Source organism: Spermophilus citellus (assembly GCF_964194105.1).
Source record: "Spermophilus citellus genome assembly, chromosome: 1".
Taxonomy (NCBI): domain Eukaryota; kingdom Metazoa; phylum Chordata; class Mammalia; order Rodentia; family Sciuridae; genus Spermophilus; species Spermophilus citellus.
Window position 1 is genome coordinate 836,614 of NC_138182.1, and position 26,216 is coordinate 862,829.

Consider the following 26,216-nt stretch of genomic DNA (forward strand, 5'->3'; position numbering starts at 1 on the left):
GGACAGCCACGCCGGGGGCCCGGGCGCGCGGGGACACCCTGTGTCCCGAGGCCGGGCGCGCGGGGAGCTGGTTCCCAGATGGGTTGGGGACTTCCCCACATGGTCTCGGGGAACGCGCGGGGACACCCCACACCGAGGGCTCCCGTGCGCGGGAAGGACGCTCTCGGGTGGGTTGGGGACCTCCCGGGACCTGGGAGCGTAGGGACCCGTCCCTGGGCGGCCTGCCTTCCCCCTCTGGGCTCGGGTCCGGCGGAGCGAACGGCAGCTGCGTGCGGGCCTATCACGCACCGCGCGCAGGGCGCTCAAGTCCCTGGCGCCGCGCCGCCCCTCCGGAACCGACGAGCGCGGTGCCGAGCCGCGGGGGCGCCGCGCGCGGACGGACCGCACCGGAAGTGACGCGGTGGAGGTCCGCGGCCGCTGCCATGGCGCACATCACGATCAACCAGTACCTGCAGCAGGTGGGTTCCTCGGCCGCTCCCTGCCAGTCCGCGCCGCGGGGACCTGGCCGCGCCAGCGGCGGGAACGGACGCTGGCGGAGAGGGAGGGGGACGGCGGTCGCGGTGGCGACGCGAGGCTTGCCTGGGGCCCGTCGCGTCGGTGTCAGCCGCCGCGAGCGGATCCCGTTGGCGCAGACGCGCCGCGGGTTGGGGCAGCTGTGTCTGCGGGGCTTTTGCCGGAAGGCGGTAAGGGGCAGAGTCACGGCCCACCGGGCTGCGGGTCGGAAGCCGTCCCTGTGGCCACTGAACTAGGCCGGGAAGCGGGTGGCTAAGTGTGTCGAGTGAGCCCCTCTGGTTGGCTGGAGCGACGACCTTTCTGATTTTTACACCCCTTCCTGGTGCAGCCGTGGGTCTGTCTCCGAGGACCCAGGCCCTTCCCACTCGGGTGCCATCTGGCCTTTTGGCAGCATTTCCCGTCAGCCATTGCTTAGCTGCAGCGATTCCAGGCCCCTTCCCGCGGCCTGCATCTGAAGACTATAAGGGAGGAGCATCTGCAGCACGCCTGTCTTTCCCTGGGGATGGGAGATAATACTTGCAGAAACCCTGTCTCCACCCTAAACATCTCACTGGCTAGGACTCACTGGGTCCCCTTGCTGCAAGGGAAGTTGGGAATTCACTTACTGCCATGTTGAATATGTGTCTCTGGAGTTGATCTCTGCCAGCTTAAAAAGGGGGAAGGGAACAGTTAGTGCTCACTGCTGCTGTCTCCTGATTGCCAGTTAGGTCACAGCTCAAGTGTCATGTCCACAGAGGCCCTCCAGGATGGCCCATTAAGGAGAAGCCTAATTTACCCTGTGTGGTATTTTGCTTTTTTGTATTTCTTTTTACAAGACATTATCTTGATCCTTTTAACATTTATTTATGTGTGTGTATCTTTCCTCTTTAAAACTTGAGCTACATAAGACTAGTGACTTTGTTATTTCTTACCTCTGCACTCTGGCTCAGGAAGTGTGTTGGAAGCTGACAGAAATGGGAAAGCCCAGCCAGAGGGGTGGGCAGGAGGGTTGGATGATTTTCAATGCTCACACCTCCTCTTGGTGACAGTCTCATTTTCCTTGTCTCATCAAAGCACCTCTCTTCTTGGCAATGTGTTTTTAGAGGAGCACTCTGAAAAACCCATCCTTTGCCTCTCTTGTCCAGTGAGAATAGTTTGGGCTGATGATGAGAATAAGAAAAAGAAGTAACGATTAGTGCTTGTCAGCCGTTTCCTAAGTAGCAGAGTCTGCCATGAGCACTTTTATGCATGTTCAGTGTTTTTTTTATGAGTGAGTCCATCACAAGCCCATTTTACAGAGTGGGTTAAGTTGTCCACCCAAGAGGACTTGAAACTGCAGAGCTGGGACTGTGACACAGTTTCTGGCTCCAGAGTCCATATTTATTTTTGTTTTATACTGAGGATTGAACCCAGGGGCACTTAACCACTGAGCCACATCCCCAGCCCTTCTTTATATTTTATTTAGAGGCAGGGTCTTGCTAAGTTGCTGAGGCTGGCTTTGAACTCACAGTCCTCCTGCCTCAGCCTCCTGGGCTGCTGGGATCACAGATGTGTGCCACTGTACCCAGCCAGAGTCCATGTTCTTGACACTCAACTTTTCTGAGAGATGCTGGAGAGTTGTACTTGAATCTCAATGACCATTTTGGCCCTGAGACCTTTCCTCATTTCAGCACCTTGACAGTAGCCTTGGGCAGCAACTACATGGAATAGCAGAATGTCTTTGTTTCCTGTGTTTGCTGAGATAAATTCCTACTAGCAGCTTGGATGGGTTGGATCTCATCTTCCTTCGTGGGTGCTTGAGCACAGGACCAAGGGCTTCCATCCTCAGCTTGGGGAAGGCATGTTTGTGCTGGTTTTCAGAGCTCTGTCCCATGGGGTGATGTGGCCTGGAAGGGTGCCTACAGATGCTTCAGAGAGGGAGGCACTGAGCGTGGGTAATCCACAGCAAGCTGTGAGCAAGTCTGCTGTTGTCTACCATCAAACAGAGAAGACATTACTCCATTTCTCAAGGTAACCAGCTGTAAAAACAGCCCTGGGAAAGGGTGCAAAGGAAGAATAGCTGATCACTGCCTTGCATCCCTCAACTGTCTGCAAGTGTCAGAGCCTAGAGGCCTCAGGAGGTGTCTCCCAACAGAGGTGAGGGCCACATTCAGACCTGGGAAAGGACCTTCAGTGTCAGCCCTGCAAGGCTATGGGGCACAGGAACAGTCCTCACCCCATCATCCAACAGATGACATGTGCCCTGCAATGGGGAAAGGCACCATAATGAGAGAGGAGCCTGAGGGGACACCTCTTACCCCAATGAGGTGCCTCCAAAGAAGCAGTGGGCGCCCACACATCTAACCTGTGGCAGTCCAGGAGAAGAACACCCAAATCCAAATGCTGACACAATCAAACCTGGATGGAAGACAGCTGTTAGAAAGGCAGGAGGACTCACCCAATTAAAGGGGACTTAAGGAGCCAGAAGGCCACATGCAGCCCAAGACATGACCGTGCCCTGGGTTTAACAGTAGAAGTCCCAGGGAACACCTGGGACAACTATGGTGTCAAGTTGTGAGTGGCTAAAGACTCTGTGTTTAGAGGGAATGTCCTTGTTCTCAGAGCCACACTGTCTGCAGCTGACGTTCACATGCTCAGGGAGAAAGCACGTGTTCCCACAGGAAGAAGGCAAGTGTGAAAGGTCTGTAAGCTGTCACTGTATGTCTTTAGCACTGACTGAGCAAGCATTGCTTCTCTTTCCTTCCTTCCTCCCTCCTGTACTAGGGACAAAATGAAGGGCTCACACTTGCTAGGCAAGTGCTCTACCACTGAGACACATTCTCAGCCCTCTTTTTATATTATTAACTATTTTTTTTATCACTTAAAAAAGTATTTCCCCCATATCCTTTCTAGGCAAGCGCTTTACCACTGAGCTACAGCCGCAGCCCCTATTATTGTTATTTTTTTTGAAGCTCCGATTGCCTTGGAGCCTCTTCAGCTGATTTCTGTGCGTTTGAACCTGTCCCCGTCCTGCTGAGCCCTTCCTGGTGTGCATTTTTCAGGCTCACCTAGCCTGGAGTTGCTCCATTCTCCAAGGAGCTCTGGAATTCAGAAGGCAGAGACCTGGGTGTCAGGTGGCTGGCTATTCTGGGGAGGCTTTCAGTGGACGGAGCAGATGAGCCCAGTTCTAAGCAGTCATGGGTTCTGAGAGTTCATGGTGCCCCTGAGGTGCCGCGTTCGCTGAGCAGCCAGCATTGTCAAGGTTGTTAATATGCTCTGTTGCATCCCTTCTTTGCTTTCACACACCCCCAGCTTTGTAGCCACCTGGGAGGGAGTCAGGACCACTGTGTCCTACCATCTCCAGAGATTGCCTGGGAGGTCACTGTTCAGCTCGTGGAGGGACCTAGTGTCTGGGTTTGGGGACCACTGTGCTTCTGGTACCTTCAGCCACCGGAGGCACACTTCCATTTCATCATGCTTAATTCTCCTCTGTGACTTTTAGCTGCCCACAGGCTGAATGTCATGGTAACGTGCATGACCAGAACCCCTGGTGTTAACCAGAGTGAGGACCTCCGAGGCCCTTAGATTGTGCCTGGACTGGGAGGGCATGTGTGCTAGAAAAGCAGAGCCTCCTGAGAGGCCAGTGTGCCTCAGGACTGCAGGGAGGGATAGCCTGGGGCTCTTGGCTGGAGGTCCTGTTGCCTGAGGAGAGGTGAGCACTGGAGGGCACAGGCTGCAGGCCAGCCCAACAGCTCTTCTACTTGACACCTCACTAGGTGTACACCAGATCCCTGGTGGGCCAGTGGAGGGCAGGACTTCTGAATGCTCATCCTCCTGGGATGGAACTGGTGAGAACTGGTTTCTGGGACCCACAGACCGGCATCAGCAGGCTTGATGGTCGTTCCACTTTGCTGTCCAGGCTCAGCTCCTGCTGAGATGGTGTGCAGAGAAGAGAAGGTCCCTTGGGCCTGTTCTGACCCTGGAATAGGGCCACCCCTCTTGCCCACTGGATCTGATGCCCAGCAAGGACTCTTTCCCCCTCCCTGCCCCAACCCCAATCAGGTAATCCTCGAGGCTCCTTTCTGCTGAGCCCAGCGCCCTCCCCTGGGGTGGGCATGGGAGCCTGGAAGTCCTCTGAGTAGGGAAGCCAGTGCCAGTGCTGACTTCTGGGCTGCCTTACCTTGATGCTTGCAGGTGCACTTGATTTCCACCACCAGACTCCAGCTTGGCAGCTTTAGGAGGGCCCTGCCCTTTCCCATGACCAGTGGAGGCTCTCAGTGCCCGTCTCTCTGCCTTCAGATGAGACCCCCCAGACTTAGGGCAGGCCTGCAAAGAGCACTTGGTTAGTGCTTGGGTTCCTTCCCAGCCAACCGTGCTGTGCCCATAGGTGACTTTCCAAAAGGCAGTGACGGGCAGGATGTGTGTGGCCTGGAGCTGCAATCTGGGCCTTGCAAGGGCTGGCTTGCAGCTGGGCTTGTCCTTGGAAGGCTTGGATCTGTGGCCCAGCCTGCTCGGCTTCAGGTGGCTGTGGCTGAGGAGAGCAAGTCTCCAAGCTCACCTTCCTGCAGCCCTGGTCCCAGGGCCTCCTTTCCATTCTGAGTCAGCATCCCCACCCACAGGGTCTTGGTTTGGTTCTATCTGCATTGGCATAAGCACTGTGCCCAAGGGACACCGGCAATAGGACACCTTCACACTGCACTGTCTCTAAGTGAATTCAGGGTTGTTCTCGCAGATTTTTATCTTCAGAGCAAATTCCACAGAATGTGTGTTCAAGGTAGTTGAGTTCTTTTTCTATGTGGTTGTGGTATCATTCAATGTCTGTCTGTGCTTCTGTTCGTGTTTGTGTAGAAGGTTAGCTTTTCCTTCCACTGCATTTCTTGGAAGTTTTCATAAATGAACGCTATATTAGAAAGCATGCTCAGAAATACCCCCCCCCCCGCCGCCCCCGCCACATCACCTTCACCACTTTCCCACCCCTTTGTGGAGATGGAGAACCATTTTCACTAGATTCTGCCTGCTGCTTCCTTGGAGAGGTGAACAGGATGCACAGAGACACACAGGGTCCTTCTGTTTCCCTTGTTCTTAGACCAGCGGCAACGCTATTTCCTTCTTCACCTTCGCTGGACTCTGGGTCCTGGGCATTGCTCCTCCCTCTGTGATGACATGGCATGTTTGTGGACATCTTGTGGTTTATTCACCAGTCTCCTGTGGTGGACGTCAGACTGCTTCCAGTGTCTTGGATGACATGCAGTCCACCTTTTGCTTCTAGCTGTGACATAAATCCCTAGAAGCAGGTGCACTGTTTGATGCACTCTGTTGAGTATCAGGTGCAGGTTCCTTATCGTGTGCTTCCCGGTCAGCCCCACTCCTGCCTCAGATCCTGCACACATCCTGGTGGTGTGTGCCATTGCTCCTCCTGGATATGGACGCTGATGCGGCAGAGCTGGGTCACAGAGGGTGTTTGCCTGCTTTGGTAGAGATGCCAGCCTTCTGTCGGGGCTGTGCCAACTTGCCCTCCCACCAGTGTGACATGCAGCTCACTTCACGTCCCCAAAGCACTGTGATTTAACCACGACAGCCCGGACTAGGGCCCTGTCGCCTGCCCCACTGTGGTGGGCGGCCTGCATTCAGCAGGAACTATACTGTAGATCTGAGCTTGGACCTCCTCCCATGCTGGCAGCGTATGCCTTGAAGTACAGTCCTCTTGTGACGCTGGGTAGCTTGCCAGTCCAAACTCCAAGGGACACCCAGCACTCCAGCATGATGTGCCATAAGTCATGTGCTAAATGCATTTCCACCTACAGTGGGTCGACCTAGGAGCACCTGAGTTCTGTGGGTGTGGGAGCCCTATCCAGGACTTTCCCGTGTGCCTCTTGCTTACTTGCATACCCTCATGCTGCCCTTGGTGAGTCATGTGCACAAGCTGAGCCTGATGGCACGCATCCACAGTCCTGGCTATTCAGGAGAGTAAGCCAGCTTGGGCAACACAGTGAGACCATACCTCAGAAAAAGTCATGTGAACATGAAGTGTACATATCAAATTTTATTTTCATTAGATCCTACTACCATGCAGCTTTTTTCTTTGCTCTTTTGCCTATATGATGAGAATGTTTTGTAAGCACAACTTAAGTGCACTGGGTCTTCTGGTATAAAATGTAGTGCCACAGGCCTCCAACAGCAGATAGAGGTGTGTGCGGCAAGCAGGGTCAGCTGGCATCGTGTGTCCTATAGTGCACCCTTTGCCTGCATGGTGTCTGCTCTGCCCTCCCAAGCCAGTCTGTGCAGTTTTCCTGCAGCATGTTTTCCCCCATTTAACAACAAGCATGTGGTAGAACTCTCCATTGTTGCATGTGTGTCTGTTTTGTTCTTTTAGACAGCAGGTGAGTATGCTGTTGTATGAAAGCAGCATCATTGCTCAGCCATTTCCATTTCCTTTTTATTTTATATCTAGGTTGAGTAGAAACCTTCTGAGTTTTGGATACGTGTAGGTTTTTTGAGTGCTGAGTATCAAACCCAAGGCCTTGTACAAGCTAGTCAAGACCTCTGTCACTAAAAAAATATTTGTAACAGTTGTAAAAATTCATTTTGAGACAGGATCTCTCTGAGTTGCCCACACTGGCCTTGACTTGTGATTCTTCTGCCTCAGATTCCTGAGTAACTGGGATTGCAGTGTGAGCCACTACTCCTGTGGATCTTAAGCTTTTTTTTGGAGATAAGGTCTTGCTGTTTGCCTAGGCTGACCTGAACTCCTTGGCTCAAGTGATCCTCCTGCCTCAGCTTCCTGAGTACTGAAACAGGTGCATACCACTGCACTCGTTAATTTTCAAATGTATTGTTAGTATTGCCAGGTAAAGCTAGAATAATTCACCTTCATTGGTAACTCAATACTAAATCACTGGTTCATTCTGCTTCTCCTGTTTTCTTGCCTCTGGAAAATCCCATTTTGAGATGAAGTTACTATATCCTGGTAAAAAGTGCTGACTTTTTACATTTTTTATTTTTCTGACCCCTTTCAAAGTAGGGGTTGAGTTTGGGGTGTGCAGTGTGATGTTGAGGTTCTGGTAGAACAGAACACTTCCTGTCTGCTGAGGCCCCTCCCACATGTTTCAGGTGTATGAAGCGATCGACACCAGAGATGGCGCATCCTGTGCAGAGCTGGTATCTTTCAAGCACCCTCATGTTGCAAACCCACGGCTGCAGGTGAGTCCAGGGCTGTACACATGGCCTCCTAGAGAAGGGGGCAATGCCCAAGAGCTCAGAGTGCAAGCAGAAGAGAAGGAACGCCGCCATTCTTGTCTGAAGACTTCATAGTTCCCTTACAGCCAACGTCTTTCCACCCCATCCACTACAGTCCTGTGTGTGATCCCCACGCAGCTCTCTGGGGCCTGGAGCAGTGCTTTTTCAATCAGCGTCATTTAGCAGAAGGCAATGGAGCTTGGACTCAGTACAGACCTGGGTCCCCAGAGTCCATGTGCTGATGCCCCACAGGTGTCTGCCTCCTGGGCTCCCTGCAGAGGTGGGCCTCACACCCAGGCTTGGCCTGGGGACATGGTATAGCCTTGTACAGCAGAGCCAGGCTGCCTGAGTGGGGTTTCAGCTGCTCTCCTCCCCAAGTCACACTGAGCCCTGGGGCTGCAGAGCCTGGACATTTATCTGACCTTTTACAGCAAGCACTTGCCCATCTCTGAAAATACCAGAACCCTTAACTTAGAGTTTAAATGATATCCAAGCATTATCTGTAGAAAATATTATCAGCATTGTGTAAAGCTCTGTTTCTTCACTGATTCTATTATAAAATTAGAGAACAAACTTTCTTTTGGAAGAAACATGGGGCCACCTGCCAGTGATGATATTAGCCACGTATAGACTGCATCTCAGACCCAGTAAGTGTGTCTCTAGGGTGACAGCAGGTTCTGTATTACAGAGCTCCCTGGATGGTTCTGATGGGTGGAAGGCATTGGGAACTGTTGCTCTAGGTGGACTCAGTGCTGGAGACCACACTTCCAGGTGGCACACTGAGGGACTCAGATCTGTCTGTCTGTCAAACCCTGCAGAGAAACAGAACCAGTAGAAATCTGTCTATCTGTCCATTTTCCCCCCATATATATGGAAGAAGAGAGATTGTCAGAAGGAGTCGGGGCTCACCACTGTGGAGCCTGAGGAGTCCCACGATCTGCATCTTCAAGCTGGAGGCCCAGGAAAGCCAGTGTGTGGCTCAGTCCAAGTCCAGAGGCTGGAGGGCCGGGCCGTCGGGAACCCTGAGGCCAGCTCCTGCCCGTCCCTCTCTGTTCAGGCCCCAGCAGCATAGCTGTTGCTCACCCACGCAGGAGGTGCCGCTGGTTCCAGTACCAGCGTGACACTGGGGCCGTCAAGTAGATGTGTAAAATTTACTTTCACACGTTGTGGTGCTCCACGTATCTAAAATCTGGCTGTTGGAAGGAAGGGAAAGGTAGAAATTCTCATTGGCCACTGGCTGGGATGCCCTGCTCCCTCTAGGAAGCCACGGAATGAGCCCTCACAGGTGGGCAGCGTTTCTGGCCAGTGAGGACTTGTTTGTGATGCACCTTGCTGTTAAACCTGTGGCAGTTGCTTAATAAACCTGTGGCAGTTGCTTGACTGGCTGGCTGTCAGATGCTAAAATGCAGTGAAAGTGCCTAGAACATTTCCTGGCCTCTAGTGGGCAAAGCTGAGTGTTATCCATGGCGTCTTGGTCCCTGGAAGCACAGATGAATATTGTTGAGTTAATGAACCCTTTATTTAGAAGTGCCAAAACCTAAAGTATTACTACTGTGGATGCTGAGATTCTGAAACAAGCTTTTGTAAATCTAAGTGTCTTTCTATACATTGTGCTCTTTCTGTGCTCATTAACTTTATTTTTGCCATTTTTCATATAAATTAGATGGCTTCTCCAGAAGAGAAATGTCAACAAGTTTTGGAACCCCCTTATGATGAAATGTTTGCGGCTCATTTGAGGTAATTTTTGTTGAGGAAGAAAAGCAAATACAGCCAGAAACTGCTGAACTCACTAGGGATATTCTCTTGCATCACATGCTTGAAGCAATGAATAATTGACTGAAAAAGTAGAAGAGTGCATTTGTGATTTCACTTTGGGAAACCCTGTGAAAACTGGGTGTGTCTGTGGGTCCTGCTGTAAAGAGTCACCTGATACCTGTCACACGGACCGACCGACAGGGGTCTTTCACTGGTGGGGGGTGGAATCTGGCTCAGGACTTGATTTTTTTCATGGAAATGTGTCTGCTTTTTAACCTGTTTGCCTTGCTGGGAAAAACTGGACTTGAGCAAAGCAAACAAAATACTGCTTTTTTATTGTGGGACAGGGTCTCGGGTTACCCAGGCTGGCCTGGGACTTGCCACCTTCCTGCCTCTGCCTCCGCCTCCTGCGTCCCTGAGGTCCCAGTTGTGGGGAGGTGCTGCTGCTTCTCTGTCTCTGGAGCATCAGTTCAGGCAGCACATGGTCCTCAGTTCTCCACTTGCCTGCCTCTTGTGTCTCAGAGCAGTGCAGTGCTGGGAAGACAGGGCCAGAGGGCTGGAAGCCTGTACACCCTGCCGGGTCTCTGGAAGAGTTGGGGTGCCACTGTGTTCCTTGCAGCGTGAGGCACTCTGACGTTTCCTGGCTCTGTGGCGCGTGTGATGGTCCCAGGTGTGGTAACACAGAGACCGCGTGCCTGGAGGGAGCCCAGTGGAGCTCACCGACTCGGCCGCTGTTGCTCAGAACCTCTGGGACTCAGCGGGGGTCCTCTCGAAGCCTTATAAGAGGTCTCACCTTGCAGCAGCTCCTGTGGGCCAGGAAGTCATCGGCATCTCCCTCCACCTGGCCTGGCCTGCCAGCAGGAGCTCTAGCCTCCCTTCCAGGCCTGGTAGGGAGTCAGGGCTGCTGGGGCAGGACCCAGCTCTGGCCTGGTGCCTAGCATCTGGGTTTCCCCGGGTGCATCCTTCCTGGGCCACTGTCCTCAGGCTGCATGTCTCTCTTCCAGGTGCACCTATGCTGTGGGGAACCATGACTTCATAGAGGCATATAAATGCCAGACGGTGATAGTCCAATATCTTTTGTCTGCGTGTAGCTGTGCAGCTTAGAACAGGTGCAGTGACTGCTGGGCTCTAAGTCTTGAAATGCTGGGCCAGTTCTCACCCCTGTAATTAGACAGAATAGAAGCATTTTGCAGGGAAAACTCATTTTAGCTCTTCCACTTGGCACCTGAGTTAGGACTCATCCAGTTATCTCTAGAAAATAGAAGAGCCCTAGTGAGAGGAGCGGTTTTATTTAATTATGTTGAGAAGTATCACGTTTGTAAGTAAGCGGTAAGTGTAGTTACAGGGACTGGTTGAGTCCCCTGGGTGAAATACCAGAGGTCCAAGATTCAAGCTAGAGGGATGAGCGTGGATTGGATGCACACCCCCATTACTGTGTGTGGTCCCAAAGGTCGTGGTCTTGCTCAGCTCATTTGAGTGCTGTCCTATACTGATGGTGTTCTGGGTTCTGGCGTATAACCTAGGTTTAGCTTGCCTTTTAGAAAACCGTCTTGTTTAAGTATAGCTAGAAGATAGTGGGCTACTAGCCAAGTCTCCCTGGAAATGGTAAATAAATTATATCGTAGATTCTGAAGCACTTAAATGTAACTTGTAACCATCTGGGCTCAGAAACCAAACACATTTCCTTCCTTCCTTCCTTCCTTCCTTCCTTCCCTTCCTTCCCTTCCTTCCCTTCCTTCCCTTCCTTCCCTCCCCTCCCCTCCCCTCCCTTCCTTCCCTTCCTTCCCTCTCCTCCCCTCCCCTCCCCTCCCTCCCCTCCCTTCCTTCCCTTCCTTCCCTCCCTTCCTTCCCTCCTTCCTTCCCTCCTTCCTTCCCTCCCTTCCTTCCCTCCTTCCTTCCCTCCCTTCCCTCCCCTCCCCTCCCTCCCTTCCCTCCCTTCCTTCCCTCCCTCCTTCCTTCCTCCTTCCTTCCTCCCTCCCTCCTTCCCTCCCTTCCTTCCCTCCCTTCCCTCCCTCCTTCCTTCCTCCTTCCTTCCCTCCCTCCCTCCCTTCCCTCCCTTCCTTCCCTCCCTCCCCTCCCTCCTTCCTTCCTCCTTCCTTCCCTCCCTCCCTCCCTTCCCTCCTTCCTTCCCTCCCTTCCCTCCCCTCCCCTCCCTCCCTTCCCTCCCCTCCCCTCCCCTCCCTCCCTCCCTTCCTTCCCTCCCTTCCCTCCCTTCCTTTCCTCCCTCCCCTCCCTCCTTCCTTCCTCCTTCCTTCCCTCCCTCCCTTCCCTCCCTTCCTTCCCTCCCTTCCTTCCCTCCCTTCCCTCCCTTCCCTCCCCTCCCCTCCCTCCCTTCCCTCCCTTCCTTCCCTCCCTCCCCTCCCTCCTTCCTTCCTCCTTCCTTCCCTCCCTCCCTCCCTCCTTCCCTCCTTCCTTCCCTCCCTCCCTCCCTCCTTCCCTCCTTCCTTCCTTCCCTCCCTTCCCTCCCTCCCCTCCCTTCCTTCCCTCCCTTCCTTCCCTCCTTCCTTCCCTCCCTCCCCTCCCTTCCTTCCCTCCCTTCCTTCCCTCCCTTCCCTCCTTCCTTCCCTCCCTTCCCTCCCTCCCCTCCCTTCCTTCCCTCCCTCCCCTTCCTTCCCTCCCTTCCTTCCCTCCCTCCCCTCCCTCCCCTCCCTCCCTTCCCTCCTTCCTTCCCTCCCTCCCCTCCCTTCCTTCCCTCCTTCCTTCCCTCCTTCCTTCCCTCCCTCCCCTCCCTTCCTTCCCTCCTTCCTTCCCTCCCTTCCCTCCCTCCCCTCCCTTCCTTCCCTTCCTTCCCTCCCTTCCCTCCCTCCCCTCCCTTCCTTCCCTCCTTCCTTCCCTCCCTTCCCTCCCTTCCTTCCCTTCCTTCCCTCCCTTCCCTCCCTCCCCTCCCTTCCTCCCCTCCCTTCCTTCCCTCCCTTCCCTCCCTTCCTTCCCTCCCCTCCCTTCCTTCCCTCCCTTCCTTCCCTTCCTTCCCTCCCTTCCCTCCCTCCCCTCCCTTCCTTCCCTCCCTTCCTTCCCTTCCTTCCCTCCTTCCTTCCCTCCCTTCCCTCCCTCCCCTCCCTTCCTTCCCTCCTTCCTTCCCTCCCTTCCCTCCCTTCCTTCCCTTCCTTCCCTTCCTTCCCTCCCTTCCCTCCCTTCCCTCCTTCCTTCCCTCCCTTCCCCTCCCTCCCCTCCCTTCCTTCCCTCCCTTCCCTCCCTCCCCTCCCTTCCTTCCCTCCCTTCCTTCCCTCCTTCCTTCCCTCCCCTTTCCCTCCCTTCCCTCCCTTCCCTCCCTTCCTTCCCTTCCTTTTTGGTGGGGGGGGGGGTACTAAGGATTGAACCCAGAGGCTCTACCACTGAGCCTCATCCCAGCCCTTTTTATTTTTTATTTTGAGTCAGGGTCTCGCTAAGTTGATTAAGGCCTCTCTAAGTTGCTGAGGCTGGCTTTACATAAACCTCCTATCTCAGTCTCCTGGCTGCTGAGATTACAAATCTCAAATAATTTCTTTTTTTTTAAATCTGATAAAAGTCTTTCTTATTTTGGAGCAAGTATGTATAAAATAAACATATTTAGTATGCTTAGGCCTAATGATACACAAGTATTTGTAATGTGCACTCATATCTTTTTTTCTTTTAAAGGGTGGGATATAACTTAGGATTTGGAATCCTATTTTTTGTTGTTGTTGCTGTTTTCAATATGTAGTGTCATTACAGTTTGCACGTCAGACCTTCCTTAACTTAGTACATCATTTCTGCGGGCATTTCAGGCCCACAAAGAAGAAAACTGGTGAGTATGGACAGAAACAGTTGGAAATTAGTAAAGGGCATTTGGTGTTTGTGCTTTTGTTTTTATTTTTGTTTTTTGCAAAGTTTTTAAGAATCTGCTTAAAAGTACTAGTGTGTTTTTCTGTAGAATTAACGGTAGTTGACATGACAGTATCAACATGGGTAATAGAATTATAACAATGTGTGCAAACTAAAGTGGCATTATCTTGCAGTGTACCTTATTTCAGCCCTTCCTTGTCCCCAAAATTCCTTAAATACTAATTTTTTCCTTAAGTTGTTCATTCTGAGCTTACTTTTAGTTTTAACTTAAAAAAGATAGACCAACTATGTAGTTCATTGGGGCAGTGTACACAATAATTAGGTTAAATTCCTTGACAAACTGATTTCTAACTTCAAGGTCTAGTTAAGATCCGTTAGGAATCCGTGGGTGGCACACATTCTTCTGTACTAGACTGGCTGAAGGCCTTTACAGCAGGCAAGCCTTCCTTTCTTAATGAGGGCCTTGCTTTCGCATGGAAGGGAGTCAGTACTGTCCACGATGGGCGCAGAGCTGTTGAGGACGATGTGTCTGTCACACCATCAGTGTCCTTTCAGGACGTCTTACTGAGCTGCCTCTTTTTAAACAGTGCTGTTTGCCAGTGCGGGGAGTGGAGGGCTGGGTGGTGTCCTGAGATGCCCTGCGGGGCAGTGTCCAGGCCCTGATTAGGGCTGGCCAGTGGTTTGGAGCTAGCAGTGGGCCTTTGGCCTCTAGGTTGGCCACAAACAAGGCTGAAGCTGCCTGGCTGGCAGCTGAGGAAGCAGACAGTGGCATCAAGTTTTGCGGGCAGATGGCAGCCTGGCACCAGTGTCCCCCCACCTCTGAGGAAAGCCTGGACTCGTGGCCTCTTCAGACACGTCTGCTGTTCCCTCCGTAGGGCTCTACCAGTCATGTATGCGGTAGCCCTGGACCTCCGTGTGTTCGCCAACAACGTGAGTGAGTTCCCCGTCCCTGCTGTTTTAGAACTGAAGCCCTGTGATTGCTACTGCATTTCGTGTTCGTCTCCCCACGGTGTTGAGGAATGAGTGGGAGTGGGATGCATGGGGGTGGGGAGCAAGAGGGGTGGCAGCGGGGTTAGGGTTAGCGTTAGCGTTAGGGTTGCTTTTCGGGGTTGTGCCGACAGGCTTTGGTCATTTGCTGGATGTTCCCTGTTAGTGTGGAGGGAAGTACTGTCTGTGGGGCTGCCCATGTGTCAAGTGGGTTGCTTTTCCTTAGGGTGGAGCAGTAGCAATGAGCAGTTCTACATCCTTTTACTTGTAAGATAGGGCCTGTCTTAAGGCACTCCAGCTGAATGTAGATTAAACAGCTGCCGGCTCTTGTGGCACGCAAGGAAAAGGCCCTGGATTTCATGGGATGACGTCCTCTCAAGGAGCAGCACAGCTGGCTGTGAGCCAGAGCTGCCCATTCTTTGTCTTGTGGACGGCTTCCAGCTGCAGACCCGACGATTCACTCAGACTCTGCCCTTTCCTCTTGCTCAAGCCAGTTGTCACCCTAGGGATTTTCAGCCCATGTGGCTCTGAGCGGCAGAGGTGAAGGGGCTGGGACTGACGGTGGGGAGCATCCTTTCACCTTCCGTCTGTCCAGGACCGTTCCACGGAAGCCCAAACCTGGAAGTGCCCACAGAGACAAAAAAGCCCCACAAAAGTTAGGACAGGGCAGATAGCCTGGCACCATGTGCTGTGCACCACGCACAGGTTTACATGTCTCTCCTGCCCCCTCAGCAGGGCAGTGGGGTCAGCTAAGGCCTGTAGAAACGGGTAGACAAGACCTGAAGTCTGGCATAATACCCCAAGGTCTGGGGTGTGACAGAACATCGCTAATCACATCAAGGATCAGGGACATGTCAGCTTCTCAGGATGTTGGATGAGAAAGGTCATTTGCCAGTCCCCAGCACTGAGATGACAACAACATTTGGAATCATCTGATGAAGTTTGTTTCACTGTTTTTGGTGCTAGGGATAGCAGGCAGGGCCGTGGCTGTGCCAGGCAAGTGCTCTACCACAGCCCGCCCCTGGCGATTTTAGAACAAGGTATGAAATGCCTCTGGGGGCAATTATGAACACGGGAAACAAGTGAGGGGGCCAGTCTCAGCAAGGGAGCCGAAGATGGAAGACCCAAGTGGATGTCATAGGCTGAGAGACTCCAGGGAGCTTTTGCTGTTTAGAGATTTTTAACTGGGAAAATTTAAAATAGTAGCAAGACTTTTTAATGTTAACATAACTGACTTTTAAAATAAAACTGCACTCTGTTTTCCAGACAAGTGGAACAAACATACTGAGCAGAGTGGCACCTTGCGCATCTTAAGCCCATACCACCTGGCTCCAACAGGAGCCACCTGGAATCCTTGTCTCGCACCCACTCCCTGCCGGGCAAAGGCATTTGTAGAGCATCCATGGGGAAGGGAGGCCTGACAGAAAAGGGAGGCATACATTAGGACACTGTGTCAAAACTCTGAGACCAGCTTTGTGAAGCTTGCTACAGTGTGGCCCGAATTGTTTCCACTGGAGCATTAAAACCACTGGCCTGGCCTGTGCTTGAACAGATCTTATCCTCCTGCATGATTTTCATCTTCAGGGTGTCTTAGTTCATGCAGGCTGCTATAACAAATCATGTGGCTGGGTGGCTTATAAACATCAGACATTTATTTCTCACCGTCCTGGAGATGGGAAGTCCTAGGTCAAGGGGCCAGCAGATGGGGTATCTGTGAAGAGCCATGGTCTGGTTCATAGCCAGGTCTTCTTGCTATGTCCTTGTGTGGTAGATGGGTCAAGGGAGCTCTTGGGGTCTCTTTTACGAGGGCACTGACCTACCACGAAGGCCTGCTCTCAAGCCCTTTTGGATGTGGTTATACAGCAGATCCAAATGTTGACACTTGGTTAGGTAAAACAAACAAAAACAACTGAAACAAAGTAGCCCTGTTTGTGCATCAGTGAAGTCTTGGGGAGTAGGAAGCTGCCTCGCTCAGTGGTTGAAAATTCTTCCTGCAGTTCTGGCTTTTCCCTAGAAGCACAGCTGTTGTCACTGGCTGCTGACACCGTCACTTGTTTGCCTGCAAGTGGCAGGCTTGTTGGTTCTCTTTTGAGAGTGTGGTGTGCAGGGCCCACTCCTGGCCCAGCCTGTAGATCTGGCCACTTCCCAGTACTGCTCCTGGGGACAGCCATCAAGGCAGGGCGGCAGGGCGCTTGCTGCACTTCCCAGACAGCACAGGGAGTGGTGAAAATGTGAAGTTGGTAGCATTCTGCAGGGGAATGGGCTTGGCTGGCCGGGTTGCAGGCACGTGCTGGTGTGGAGGGTGCGGGATGCTGGTGAGCTGCAGGACGGCTCAGCCTGTCCTGCCACCCTGCTGCACCATCCACACAGATGTCAGGACAGGAGGAAGGGACTGTGGCCTGGTGTCTTCCTGAGGATGGCTCTCAGCTCATAGACCCTCCACAAGAGGAGGAGGAGATTGCTCTGGAGACTGGGGAGCGAGGCCCTTGGTGACAGCTGACACCCCCTTCCTCTCCCGCTGGTGCGTGTGGGCCAGAGGTCAGCAGGGTGCCAGCCATGGTACGGCCATGACCAGCTTGTAGCGCAGATCAGGAATCTGGGCAGGGGCAGTTGTGATGCGAAGACCCCTCAGGTTTCAAAACTACAGTCGTGTCCACCAGGCCTCGTCTCCCTTTGGGATTTTAGCTCTTAATTGTACGCGTTTTTGTGTTCCGTTAGGCAGATCAGCAGTTGGTGAAGAAAGGAAAGAGCAAAGTGGGGGATATGTTGGAAAAAGCTGCTGAGCTACTGATGAGCTGCTTTCGGGTCTGTGCCAGTGACACGTGAGTTGGGGTCCTGGGTCGCCACCGGCCCTCCCTGTCCCTCCCTGTCAAGGCTTGCTGTTGGCTTTGCACCTGCCTTAGGCCCCCACACCCACGTGACTTTGGCTTTGAGAAGCATTTGTTTTGTAAAGGAGAGAAAGGCCCCTCCCACGAGGCCTGCTGCTGGCTCTGGGGCTTATCTGCAGGCCGTCCCTCTCTGAGCGCTCCTCTGCACTGGCTCCCAGGCAGGCCTCCCTCTGGCAGGAGCTTCCCTGAATGAACTTTCCTTTGTATTGTCTGCCTGCCTTCAGTCAGCGAGTACCCACCCTCCCTCCCTGTCGGGCCCTTGTTAGAGGCGGCACCCACCCTCTGCCTTGCAGGGAAGGGTCTTTCTCCCTTGCAGGTTTTCAGTGAGGTGACTCTGCTCTGCCTACTTGGGTTCAGTTTCTCCTGTTCAGGGTCCATGTATTTCCTTGGATTAGTAAGTTTATTTTTTTATTAGGTTTTTAAGTTTTTGCATTCTTTTATTTTTCACCTTTTAAAAAAAATAGTGTCCTTTCATTCTGGGCGATTTGTGTTGACCTGCCTGCGGGTGGCTGCTCTTAGTTGCCATTACTTACCTTTTTAATTCTAGACTTTCTATCTGATTCTATTTTTTTTTTAAAGAGAGAGTAAGAGAGGAGAGAGAGAGAATTTTTAATATTTATTTTTTAGTTTTCGGCGGACACAACATCTTTGTTGGTATGTGGTGCTGAGGATCGAACCCAGGCCGCACGCATGCCAGGCGAGCGCGCTACCGCTTGAGCCACATCCCCAGCCCCTCTATCTGATTCTATTTTAGAGTTTCCATTTTTCTCCTAAAATTCCATCTCTTTGTCCATCTTACCACGTTTATTGGATTGTGAGTTTTAGGAAACCACGTCTGTCTCTGTCATCTCTGTCTTAGGTATACATTGATATTTTTTCTGTTTTTACTGAGGCAGGGTCTCACTCCGTCGCCCAGCTTGTCCTGGCCTTGACCTTGCGATCCTTCTGCCTCAGCCTCCTGGGTAGCCGGGGTCACAGGCATGGCCCCTGCGCCTGGCTTGGGAATTGTTATATAAACAAAGAAAATGGCTCCCAGAGGGTCTTCCAGCTTTCAGTTTCCCTCTCCTCACCCTCCCCAGCCCAGCCTCCAGCCCATTCCAGGGCAGCTGGGTGGCAGGGGGCCCTTGGTGTCTCCAGGTGCTCTCCCCTTGCGGCTCTGCCTGAGCCGCTCCTCACCGCAGCACCCCCCTTCCTGCCCCGCATGCTGCAGTCCTGGCTGGCCACAGGACTCTCACCCAGGGACCCTGGCAAGGCCTGCTCACAAACCCTCATGGCACCCTGCTCTTCGTTCCCTGTACCTGAAGGCAGCTCTGGGCTGATGGTGAATTGGGGTGTGTTGCCTCACCTCACACCAGGGTGCCCCTCGCACATGGAGCTCGATGGGCACTTGGTGGTGATCCTCAAGGCTGGGTGCCTTTGACGAGGCAGTGGCTTCTCAGGTGGGACGCCGAGAGCTTAGCAGCTGAAGGGGCCTCACGTGGTGGGCCTGGCGAGGGTCAGAACTTGTGTTGTAGAGGACACTGTCCCAACAGTGAAAAGCCACCTTAACGTGGGGGGAGTCTGCAGATACCTACTGAGGTTCTAGTGTCTGGCACACACAAAGAACTGCTGCAGTGAACAGTAAAAAGAAACGGGTTTAAAGGATAAAATATTAGGAAAATCTTCCAAAGAAGATCTGCAAATGGCCGGTGAACTCATGCAGGTTGCTAGGCCAGGCCACAGCGAGCTGCCACTCCATCCTCGGGGTGCTCTGGTCAGAGATGGCAAGTATAGGTTAGGAGAGGCTGTGTCCCTGGTGGGCGAGGGCTCTGGGAACCTCAGCTTCCTCAGAGGGCCAGTGGCACCTCAGAGTCACCAGGTGGCCCTGCAGTTCCTCCTGGCTGCATCCAGAAGATGGCAGCAGCCAGAGGCGGATGACCTGGTGCCGTCGCAGGACACTCTGCTCGCTGCCTGGCCGTGGTTTTGAAGTGATGGTGTTGCCCTTCTCTCCTGTCACACTTGGAGGGAAACCCAAAGAGCAAAGACCTCTTTTGCAGGCCACAGCCCTGTCATGGTCAGAGCCCAGGGAGAGCTGTCGTAGCAGCCCACCAGGTGCCGTCCCACAGGCCGATGGTGCTGGTACGCTCAACGTTGCTGGTGGGCACACAGGTCCTGGAGCAGCGTGTCTCTGTCCCACGCCTCGCTCTTGGGTTGGCATTTCCGGCAGCCCGCCACCAGGCCTCGCTCTGGCACCCCCTGGACAAGCTGTGTGGCAGGGGGAGAGCTGCAGAGAGATGGTGCACGGCTGAATGTGAAAGCACCCCAGGACACTGGAAGGACCCTCAGGGACGCCACCCTTCTGTGAACTCTCTGCTCTTGTCTCACACACCCTCTTTTGATCTGTCTCCATCGTCTTTGTTTCACAGTCTCTTGGCACATGGTGCACTTGCCTCAGGGGCTGGGGTTTCTCCTTGTCCCTTGAGGTGGATGTGCAGGGCAGGTCTGCATGGAGCCCGTGCAGCCCTCTGCGCCCCCCCCCCCCCAGGCCAGGCTGCGGTGCCCCCAGTGCTGCCTCCACCATGCTCGGGGACCCAGGGAGCTTTGGTGCCAGCTGAGACACCTCAGGAGGCCCCTGTGCCTTCAGGAGTTCATTCTGTCCTAGTGACAAGAGAAGATGCTTCTCACCTTCAGAAAAGCTCCCGGCAGGAGCTCTGACGTGGTGCTGCAGGCCTGCCTTTTTAGCGTCACCTGTTAGATGTCTGGTGAGCGTGACGGCTGTTGGCCATCAGGCAGCTTGTTGTGTGACTTGTGTCTGTGTCCTCCATGACGTCAAGAACTTCATCTCCCACAGGCGTGCTGGCATAGAGGACTCTAAGAAGTGGGGGATGCTGTTCCTGGTGAATCAGCTGTTTAAGATCTACTTTAAGGTATGCTTCTGCTGGAGTCTTGTGAACTCCCTTCCGTCTCCCCCTTATGCCCTGTCGCTGTCCGTGGTCAGCCAGCCCACCTATCACGCATGGGAGGGGAGGGGCCACATCTGTGGTCCTCAGGGTTAGAGTGTCTGACTTAACACAGCCCCGGGAGGCCTGTACTCCCAGCCAGAGGCCCTCCTGGCAGCGCTGGTCCCTCCGGGGCAGTGGCAGCTCTGAGATGGGCGTGGGTGTGAGTGGGCTGGAGGCTAACGCATTCTTACTGCCCGGAGCCAGCCAGTGAGGGCCCTGGTAATGCATGTGGCTGGGTCTTGTTCCCCCACTCCAGGGGCCATAGGTCTGACCTGGAAGCTCCCGCCAGTGTGGCCTTCCTCCCTTGGCAGCTGCAGCAGCTGCAGCTCCCTACGGCCATGGCCTCAGGGCTTCCAGGAGGTGGTGGGTCCCCCGCCTGCCTGCTGTGGCTGTTGTTCTAAACAGACATTTGTGACGGCTGTTATCTGTTACAGATCAACAAACTCCATTTGTGTAAACCCCTGATTAGAGCCATCGACAGCTCCAACCTGAGAGACGATTACAGCACTGCCCAGAGGGTGACGTACAAGTACTACGTGGGACGCAAGGCCATGTTCGACAGTGACTTTAAGCAAGGTGAGCTCTGCTCTCCCTGGCGGGCACGGGCACAGCCTGGCTGCCGGGGCTTGCTTCAGAGAAGCTCCCAGTCTCTCAGTCCTTGGGGACGTCCTTTCTGAGGCAGCTGAGTGTGACTTTCTCCAGTTTTCTCTCTTTGCCTTTGACTCTAGTGCGTGCAGGTTGTGCCCTGCAGGCAGAGGCCACTGGGGCGGCATTCTGCCTGGCTGCAGCCCAGCCCAGCGAGCATCGGGGGCCCTGGGCACAGGCCAGATTTCACAGAGGCTGCGTGTGACGGCACTCGCGCCCCAGTGCCTTCTTGGACAGAAGCACCGTCGTCCCCTTCAGGCCCCTTGCCGTGTCTTCTGCCCACCATGTCTTCTGGGTGCCCAAGGCACACTTTGGAACTGTCAACACTTCCTCTCACACCCGAGAGTCCAGGGCACAGCATCCTGCAGGCCACAGGCTGCAGCAGCACTCTCATACCGTGGTCTGTGGAGTCAGTCCTGGGCTTCTGTGGACGAGCTTTTCAGTTTTCCACGTTTTACTAGACGGTGCGCCTCTGAGGAAGGGCTTCCTGGGGTCTTCCCTTGTCTCTGATCTCCCCTTAAAATAGGAGCATCAGGGGAGGCACTTTTAGTCACATTGCCTTGGGTTCTACCAGGGTAGCCACGTGGGCTTCCTCTGAGGTTCCTTGAGTAGCAGTTTTGGATACTCAGGAGCCAGCAGTGATTACTGATAGCAATGCCAGGTGGCCCTTGTGTCTAGGACCCTGACAGATGAAGCGTTCCTCAAGCTGCTCACCCAACTCCTTCGTCTTCTGTGAAGACCCAAGAGTCCTGGAGACGGGGTTTTGGACGCAGAGCTGCTCTGTGTGCCTCAGAAGCCTGTGCTAGCCTGTCTTCTGCCTGGTGGCTCTCGGGGTCTTGGCTCCCATGGCCCTGCTGGGAGTCCCCGCTGCTCTTGGTGCGTTTAACTGGACGAAGCATCTGAAGCACGGCCATTCTCACAGCTTCTCGTGACCACATTGCTTATGGAAAGAGGGAGTATTCAGAGTGTCTTGGTTGTTGGCCACACATTTCTTCAGTTATGATTTCAGGTGCTCATACCTCTTGAGGTGTCTTGGGCTCTAAGTAAAATAGAGGTTTCGTGCAAAACATCTGAAGTGCCCTGGATGACAGCAGAAAATCACAGTGGATTGTTAGAGATGCGTTACTGTGCCCTGGGGATTTGGCCTTGGTGGCCTTGGGCATTGGTAGAGTAGCACATCTCTGGGGCAGTTGCCATTGTCTGATGTCAGGCTGTGGGATGTGCAGGCTTCATAACCCTGTAGGGCTCCCTGTGGGCTCAGCTCCTGGCCATGGCAGTCTTGCTCCCTGTGTAGAGTGGAAGTTGATTTTGCCAGGCCGAGTGGAGGCAGAGGTGCTCAGTGCAGACCTCCTGGGCCCAGGTCTGTTGCCCAGCAAGGGAGTCTGTGTCAGATGGGTCCTCCTGGTTCTGAGGGTCTCTGGGCCGTTGGGTGGGGACTTGGTGCTATCCAGGAAAGACTGCTGTGGCAGGCTGTGTGCTTCTGTTCCCGAGCCACATTCTGACCACAGGCCCCCAGGTCCTGTCCTGCCACCTTAGCTGCAGGCCTGGGAGGAGTCTGTGCTCCTCCAGCTCGTCCAGCTTTCTGACAAGTCCCCACTTAGGACACAGTGCTGTGCAGTCAGCAGGTGAACCCCAGTGGAAGAGGCTTCTTGGTATTCCAGTGTCTAGCCGTTCAGCTCTGACTTCCATGAAACACAGGACCAGCACCTCACCAGCTCACGGCACAATGGCTCACGCACCCGTCGTCTTCAGGAAGGCGCACACGTGGGCTCTGAGCTGCATGCGAGCTTCAGGGGTGGTGCTGAGCATCTGTTGGGCCGTGGGTGGCTCGTCTGCCTTGGACCTCTGTCTTCCCATGTTGGGCTTTCCGGGTTGAAGGGCTGACTGTGTGGCTCCCAGACCTCAGGCGAGTTGGCTCCCACCAGTCCCTTCCTGCACTACCCTCCATGCCACAGGCCTGCCCAGCCTTCCTGGGGCTCTGGAGTCACGGGACATGCTTAAGAAGAACTGCTGGGGAAGGAGTGTAGCCAGGCTACTCGGGGCCACGGGCTTCGCGGCACTGAAATGAGAACTCTTGCCTTGCTTCAAGCATAGCAGGGGGTGGGAGCTGGAGCGGCTGGGCCACGGCGGCCTGGCCTGCCGGACTGGACTGACCTGGCCTGCCGGACTGACCTGGCCTGCTCTCCACAGCTGAGGAGTACCTGTCGTTCGCCTTTGAACACTGCCATCGCTCCAGCCAGAAGAACAAGAGGATGATCCTGATCTACCTGCTCCCCGTGAAGATGCTGTTGGTGAGCGGCTGTTCCTCTGCAGCCCTGGGGGCTTGCAAGGGTGCCAGGTGGGCCGAGCCAGCACTTCCAGGCCCTTCCAGCAGAGCTTCCCTGTGTTTATCTCCCGGCAGTGACAAGCCCCAGCGTTCACACTAGACATGAAACAAGTGTGTGCTGTTTTCATCCCTCCCCGAGGGCCTCGGTGCACAGCAGAGGGCTAACCAAGAAAGCAGAGTGTGATTGCAGTCTGCCTGGGGGGTCTCAACAGAAGAGCCCCGCCTGAGGAGTCGGGTGGCACTGCCCACAGTGGGGAGCCTCCTTCCACATCTGGATGAAAGTGGCGCCTGCTGGTGGCCAAAGCGCGCGCTACCCAGGGTGGCTTGTGGTGACAGCAGCTGTGCTGCCACGCCCCTCCCCATTCCCGCCCTCCTGTGGAGAGCAGGGATGATGTCCTTCTAAGTCCAGTGCATTTCCTGGTGTCCATTTATCCTAAGTGATAAGACACACAGAAGGTTGCCATCATGCGGTTCCCAGGTCTCCTGGTTTTTACTTTCCTTCCTATGCCCTGATGTGTTTAATCCTCCGTCAGCGGCTTCAGGAATTCTAAGGAACGGGGCTTGATTGTCCCTGAGGACAGGCTGCTGGAGTGGCAGCGCCTGTGGGGAGCTAACTCTCTGTCCTAGGGCCACATGCCGACGGTGGAGCTCTTGAGGAAGTACCACCTCATGCAGTTTGCTGACGTGACCCGAGCTGTGAGGTAGGTCCCCCTCTCCCTGCGGGAGCCAGTGGGCAGAGGTTGCACACTGCCCGTGAGGGTGGCGTTGACGCACTCTCTCCCGGCCTGTCCCACCAGCGAGGGCAACCTGCTCCTGCTCAACGAGGCGCTGGCGAGGCACGAGACCTTCTTCATCCGCTGTGGCATCTTCCTCATCCTCGAAAAGCTGAAGATCATCACCTACCGGAACCTCTTCAAGAAAGTGTGAGCAGGGTGCACACCTGGGGCAGGTGGTAGGGCGGGACACACCTGTGGCTCACTGTCACACCAGCTCAGGCCCTGGCTCGGGAGTGGTGGCAGAGCCTTGCCCTGTGGGCAGCACGGCGCCCACTGCTCCTGTCTCGGAGGGCAGCCAGCCAGCCTCGTGGTGACTGGTGTGTCACAGGGGAGATACCAGGGCTGCTCTTCTGGGGCCTGTAGCCATAGGCTCTCGAGGTTAGACTTCAGACAAGGCAGACCTTCCTCCAGCTGTGGGTAGGCTGTCAAAAATGGCATCGCCCGAGCCTGCAGGACACTGGGCAGGCACATCCTGGAGTCAGAGCCACTGACAATAAGAACTTCAGCCTCAGCGAGAGAGTCACCAAGTGTATAAATGTTCTGTTTGTACTAGCAGGTTTTTTTTTTTTTTTTTTTTCCCCGCAAGGAGTACCAGGGATTGAATTCAAGGGCACTTGATCCCTGAGCCACTTCCTCAGCCCTATCTTGTATTTTACTTAGAGACAGGGTCTCACTGAGTTGCCTAGTGCCTCACTTTTCCTGAGGCTGGTTTTGAACTTGAGATCCTCCTGCCTCAGCCTCCCAAGCCACTGGGATTACAGGCTTCAAATAGGAAAGTCAGATTATATTTCATAGTCTTATTTGTAGATTGTGTTTCAGAATATATATAGTTAGTAAGTGGAAACATGCTTTATTCCTTCTGAACCCTGGTTCATTGCAAAATGCCTCTCTGTCTGGCTCCCAGGCCTCCTCCTGGCCTTTGAAGTAGCCCCGCTGTCGGGAGCTGCAGTGTCCTGTCTTCCCTCTTGCAGGTATCTGCTGCTCAGAACACACCAGCTGTCTCTGGAGGCCTTCCTGGTCGCCCTGAAGTTCATGCACGTGGAGGACGTGGACATCGATGAGGTGCAGTGCATCCTGGCCAACCTGATATACATGGTACGTGGGCCTCGCTCTGGGAGGCAGCTGCTCCCAGTAGGGTGATCTGGAATTCAGAGCCTTCATGTGGTGGTGGTGAATTTAGTGAGCAGCCTTTTGCCTTTGCAAAGGTATTTTGTCGTAGAAATACCACCCACAGGGCCCTTGGGCATGAGGGTGGGTGGTGCTTGCCCCCATCAGCTGAGCTGCGCCAGGACTGCTGCAGACTGCTCATGCCCAGCATCTTGGCTGTGATTTGGGTTCAAAAGTGCAAACCAGGTCCTCTTTTCTCTCCTCCAGGGTCACATTAAAGGCTACATATCCCATCAGCATCAGAAGCTAGTTGTCAGCAAGCAAAACCCATTCCCTCCGCTGTCGACCGTGTGCTGAGGCTTGCAGGACCTCTGGGCAGAGAGTGGCTCTCATCTGCAGCTGGAACCTTCTGGGTGCCTTCCCAGGGTGCTAAGACCAGTTGGCCCACACCCTGAGCATCCTGAGCCCCTTGGCGCTCTGTCAGCGGTGGCAGTGTTGGGGCTCCTGAGGGAGGCCTGGGGCCCGCAGCTCGCTCTGCTTCCCCAGTGTTGTCACAGAGGCCATCTTTGTGACTTTTTGTAGCTCTTTCTATAAAAAGGATATTTTGAGTTGTTATCTTCTAAGACATGTCTGTTTTTATTAAATCTGAATCTTCATGTGATTGAAGTGCTGGGCTAACTTAGGGTGTCTTTTTAGAAGCAGGGTTTAGTTTGACTGTTTTCCAGCTCTCACAGCTTGTGCAGGGGCCTGCTCAGCTGCCACAGGCTGATCTGCCCCCGGGATGGGAGCTGTTTCCTGGGTTCTAATAGCAGGAGGCCTGGGAGCAGGCACTTGAGGCTCCAGCCACAGCCCTCCTGAGCTGCAGTGGCCGTCCTTTGCCTTTCAGAGACATGATGTCTGTCCTTCTTTCTCTTCCAGGACCGAAGTCCCGCTGGTCAGGACTTCCCCCTACAACTACCTCTAACCTTAGTTACCTCCAGAGACCCTCCTCAGGCTGTCCCCCTGGGTCGGGCACACGTAGCCCTCAGCTCTTCCGGTATGTGCCCTTCCTGTTTATGAAATGCCAAAGAGGAAAGCTCCCACGTTGGGAGCTGCAGAGAGAAGCATTCTAGAGTGCGTGGATTCCCTCTTGCTCCAGGGCCATGTGGCTCAGAGCTCGCTCTGCCTGGGCTCCACCACTGTCCTCCTGCTGGGCTCTGTGGTGTGGAGCACAGCGTCCGTCCTTTGCTCATAAACCTGCAGT

The 26,216-nt window shown here is 54.1% G+C and overlaps 1 protein-coding gene across 6 annotated transcripts; it reads left to right on the top strand.

Annotated features, from left to right (window-relative positions):
• Positions 1-43: 43 nt before the first annotated feature.
• Positions 44-25,594, top strand: PCID2 (PCI domain containing 2). Of its 6 annotated transcripts, XM_081311283.1 has the most exons (15): positions 331-458; positions 7,118-7,268; positions 7,582-7,671; positions 9,371-9,444; positions 10,467-10,532; positions 13,184-13,225; positions 14,139-14,193; positions 16,969-17,072; positions 19,969-20,044; positions 20,554-20,695; positions 22,955-23,055; positions 23,718-23,791; positions 23,888-24,013; positions 24,838-24,961; positions 25,241-25,594. In XM_081311283.1, the coding sequence occupies exons 4-15, from the start codon at positions 9,371-9,373 to the stop codon at positions 25,328-25,330; spliced, it is 1,074 nt and encodes a 357-aa protein (XP_081167409.1). In that variant the 5' UTR covers positions 331-458; positions 7,118-7,268; positions 7,582-7,671; the 3' UTR covers positions 25,331-25,594. The 6 variants fall into 6 exon arrangements, with proteins under 6 accessions (XP_081167411.1, XP_081167409.1, XP_081167410.1 ...); XM_081311285.1 differs by lacking the exon at positions 7,118-7,268 and having other exon boundaries at positions 44-458; XM_081311284.1 differs by lacking the exons at positions 331-458; positions 7,118-7,268 and adding an exon at positions 5,117-5,245.
• The last annotated feature ends 622 nt before the right edge of the window (positions 25,595-26,216 follow it).

Coding starts and splice junctions, on each gene's coding strand:
- PCID2 (XM_081311285.1), top strand. CDS start 423: ATGGCGCACATCACGATCAACCAGTACCTGCAGCAG. Junction 9,445..10,466: donor ATGTTTGCGGCTCATTTGAG/GTAATTTTTGTT, acceptor TCTCTCTTCCAG/GTGCACCTATGCTGTGGGGA. Junction 24,962..25,240: donor TGGCCAACCTGATATACATG/GTACGTGGGCCT, acceptor TCTCTCCTCCAG/GGTCACATTAAAGGCTACAT.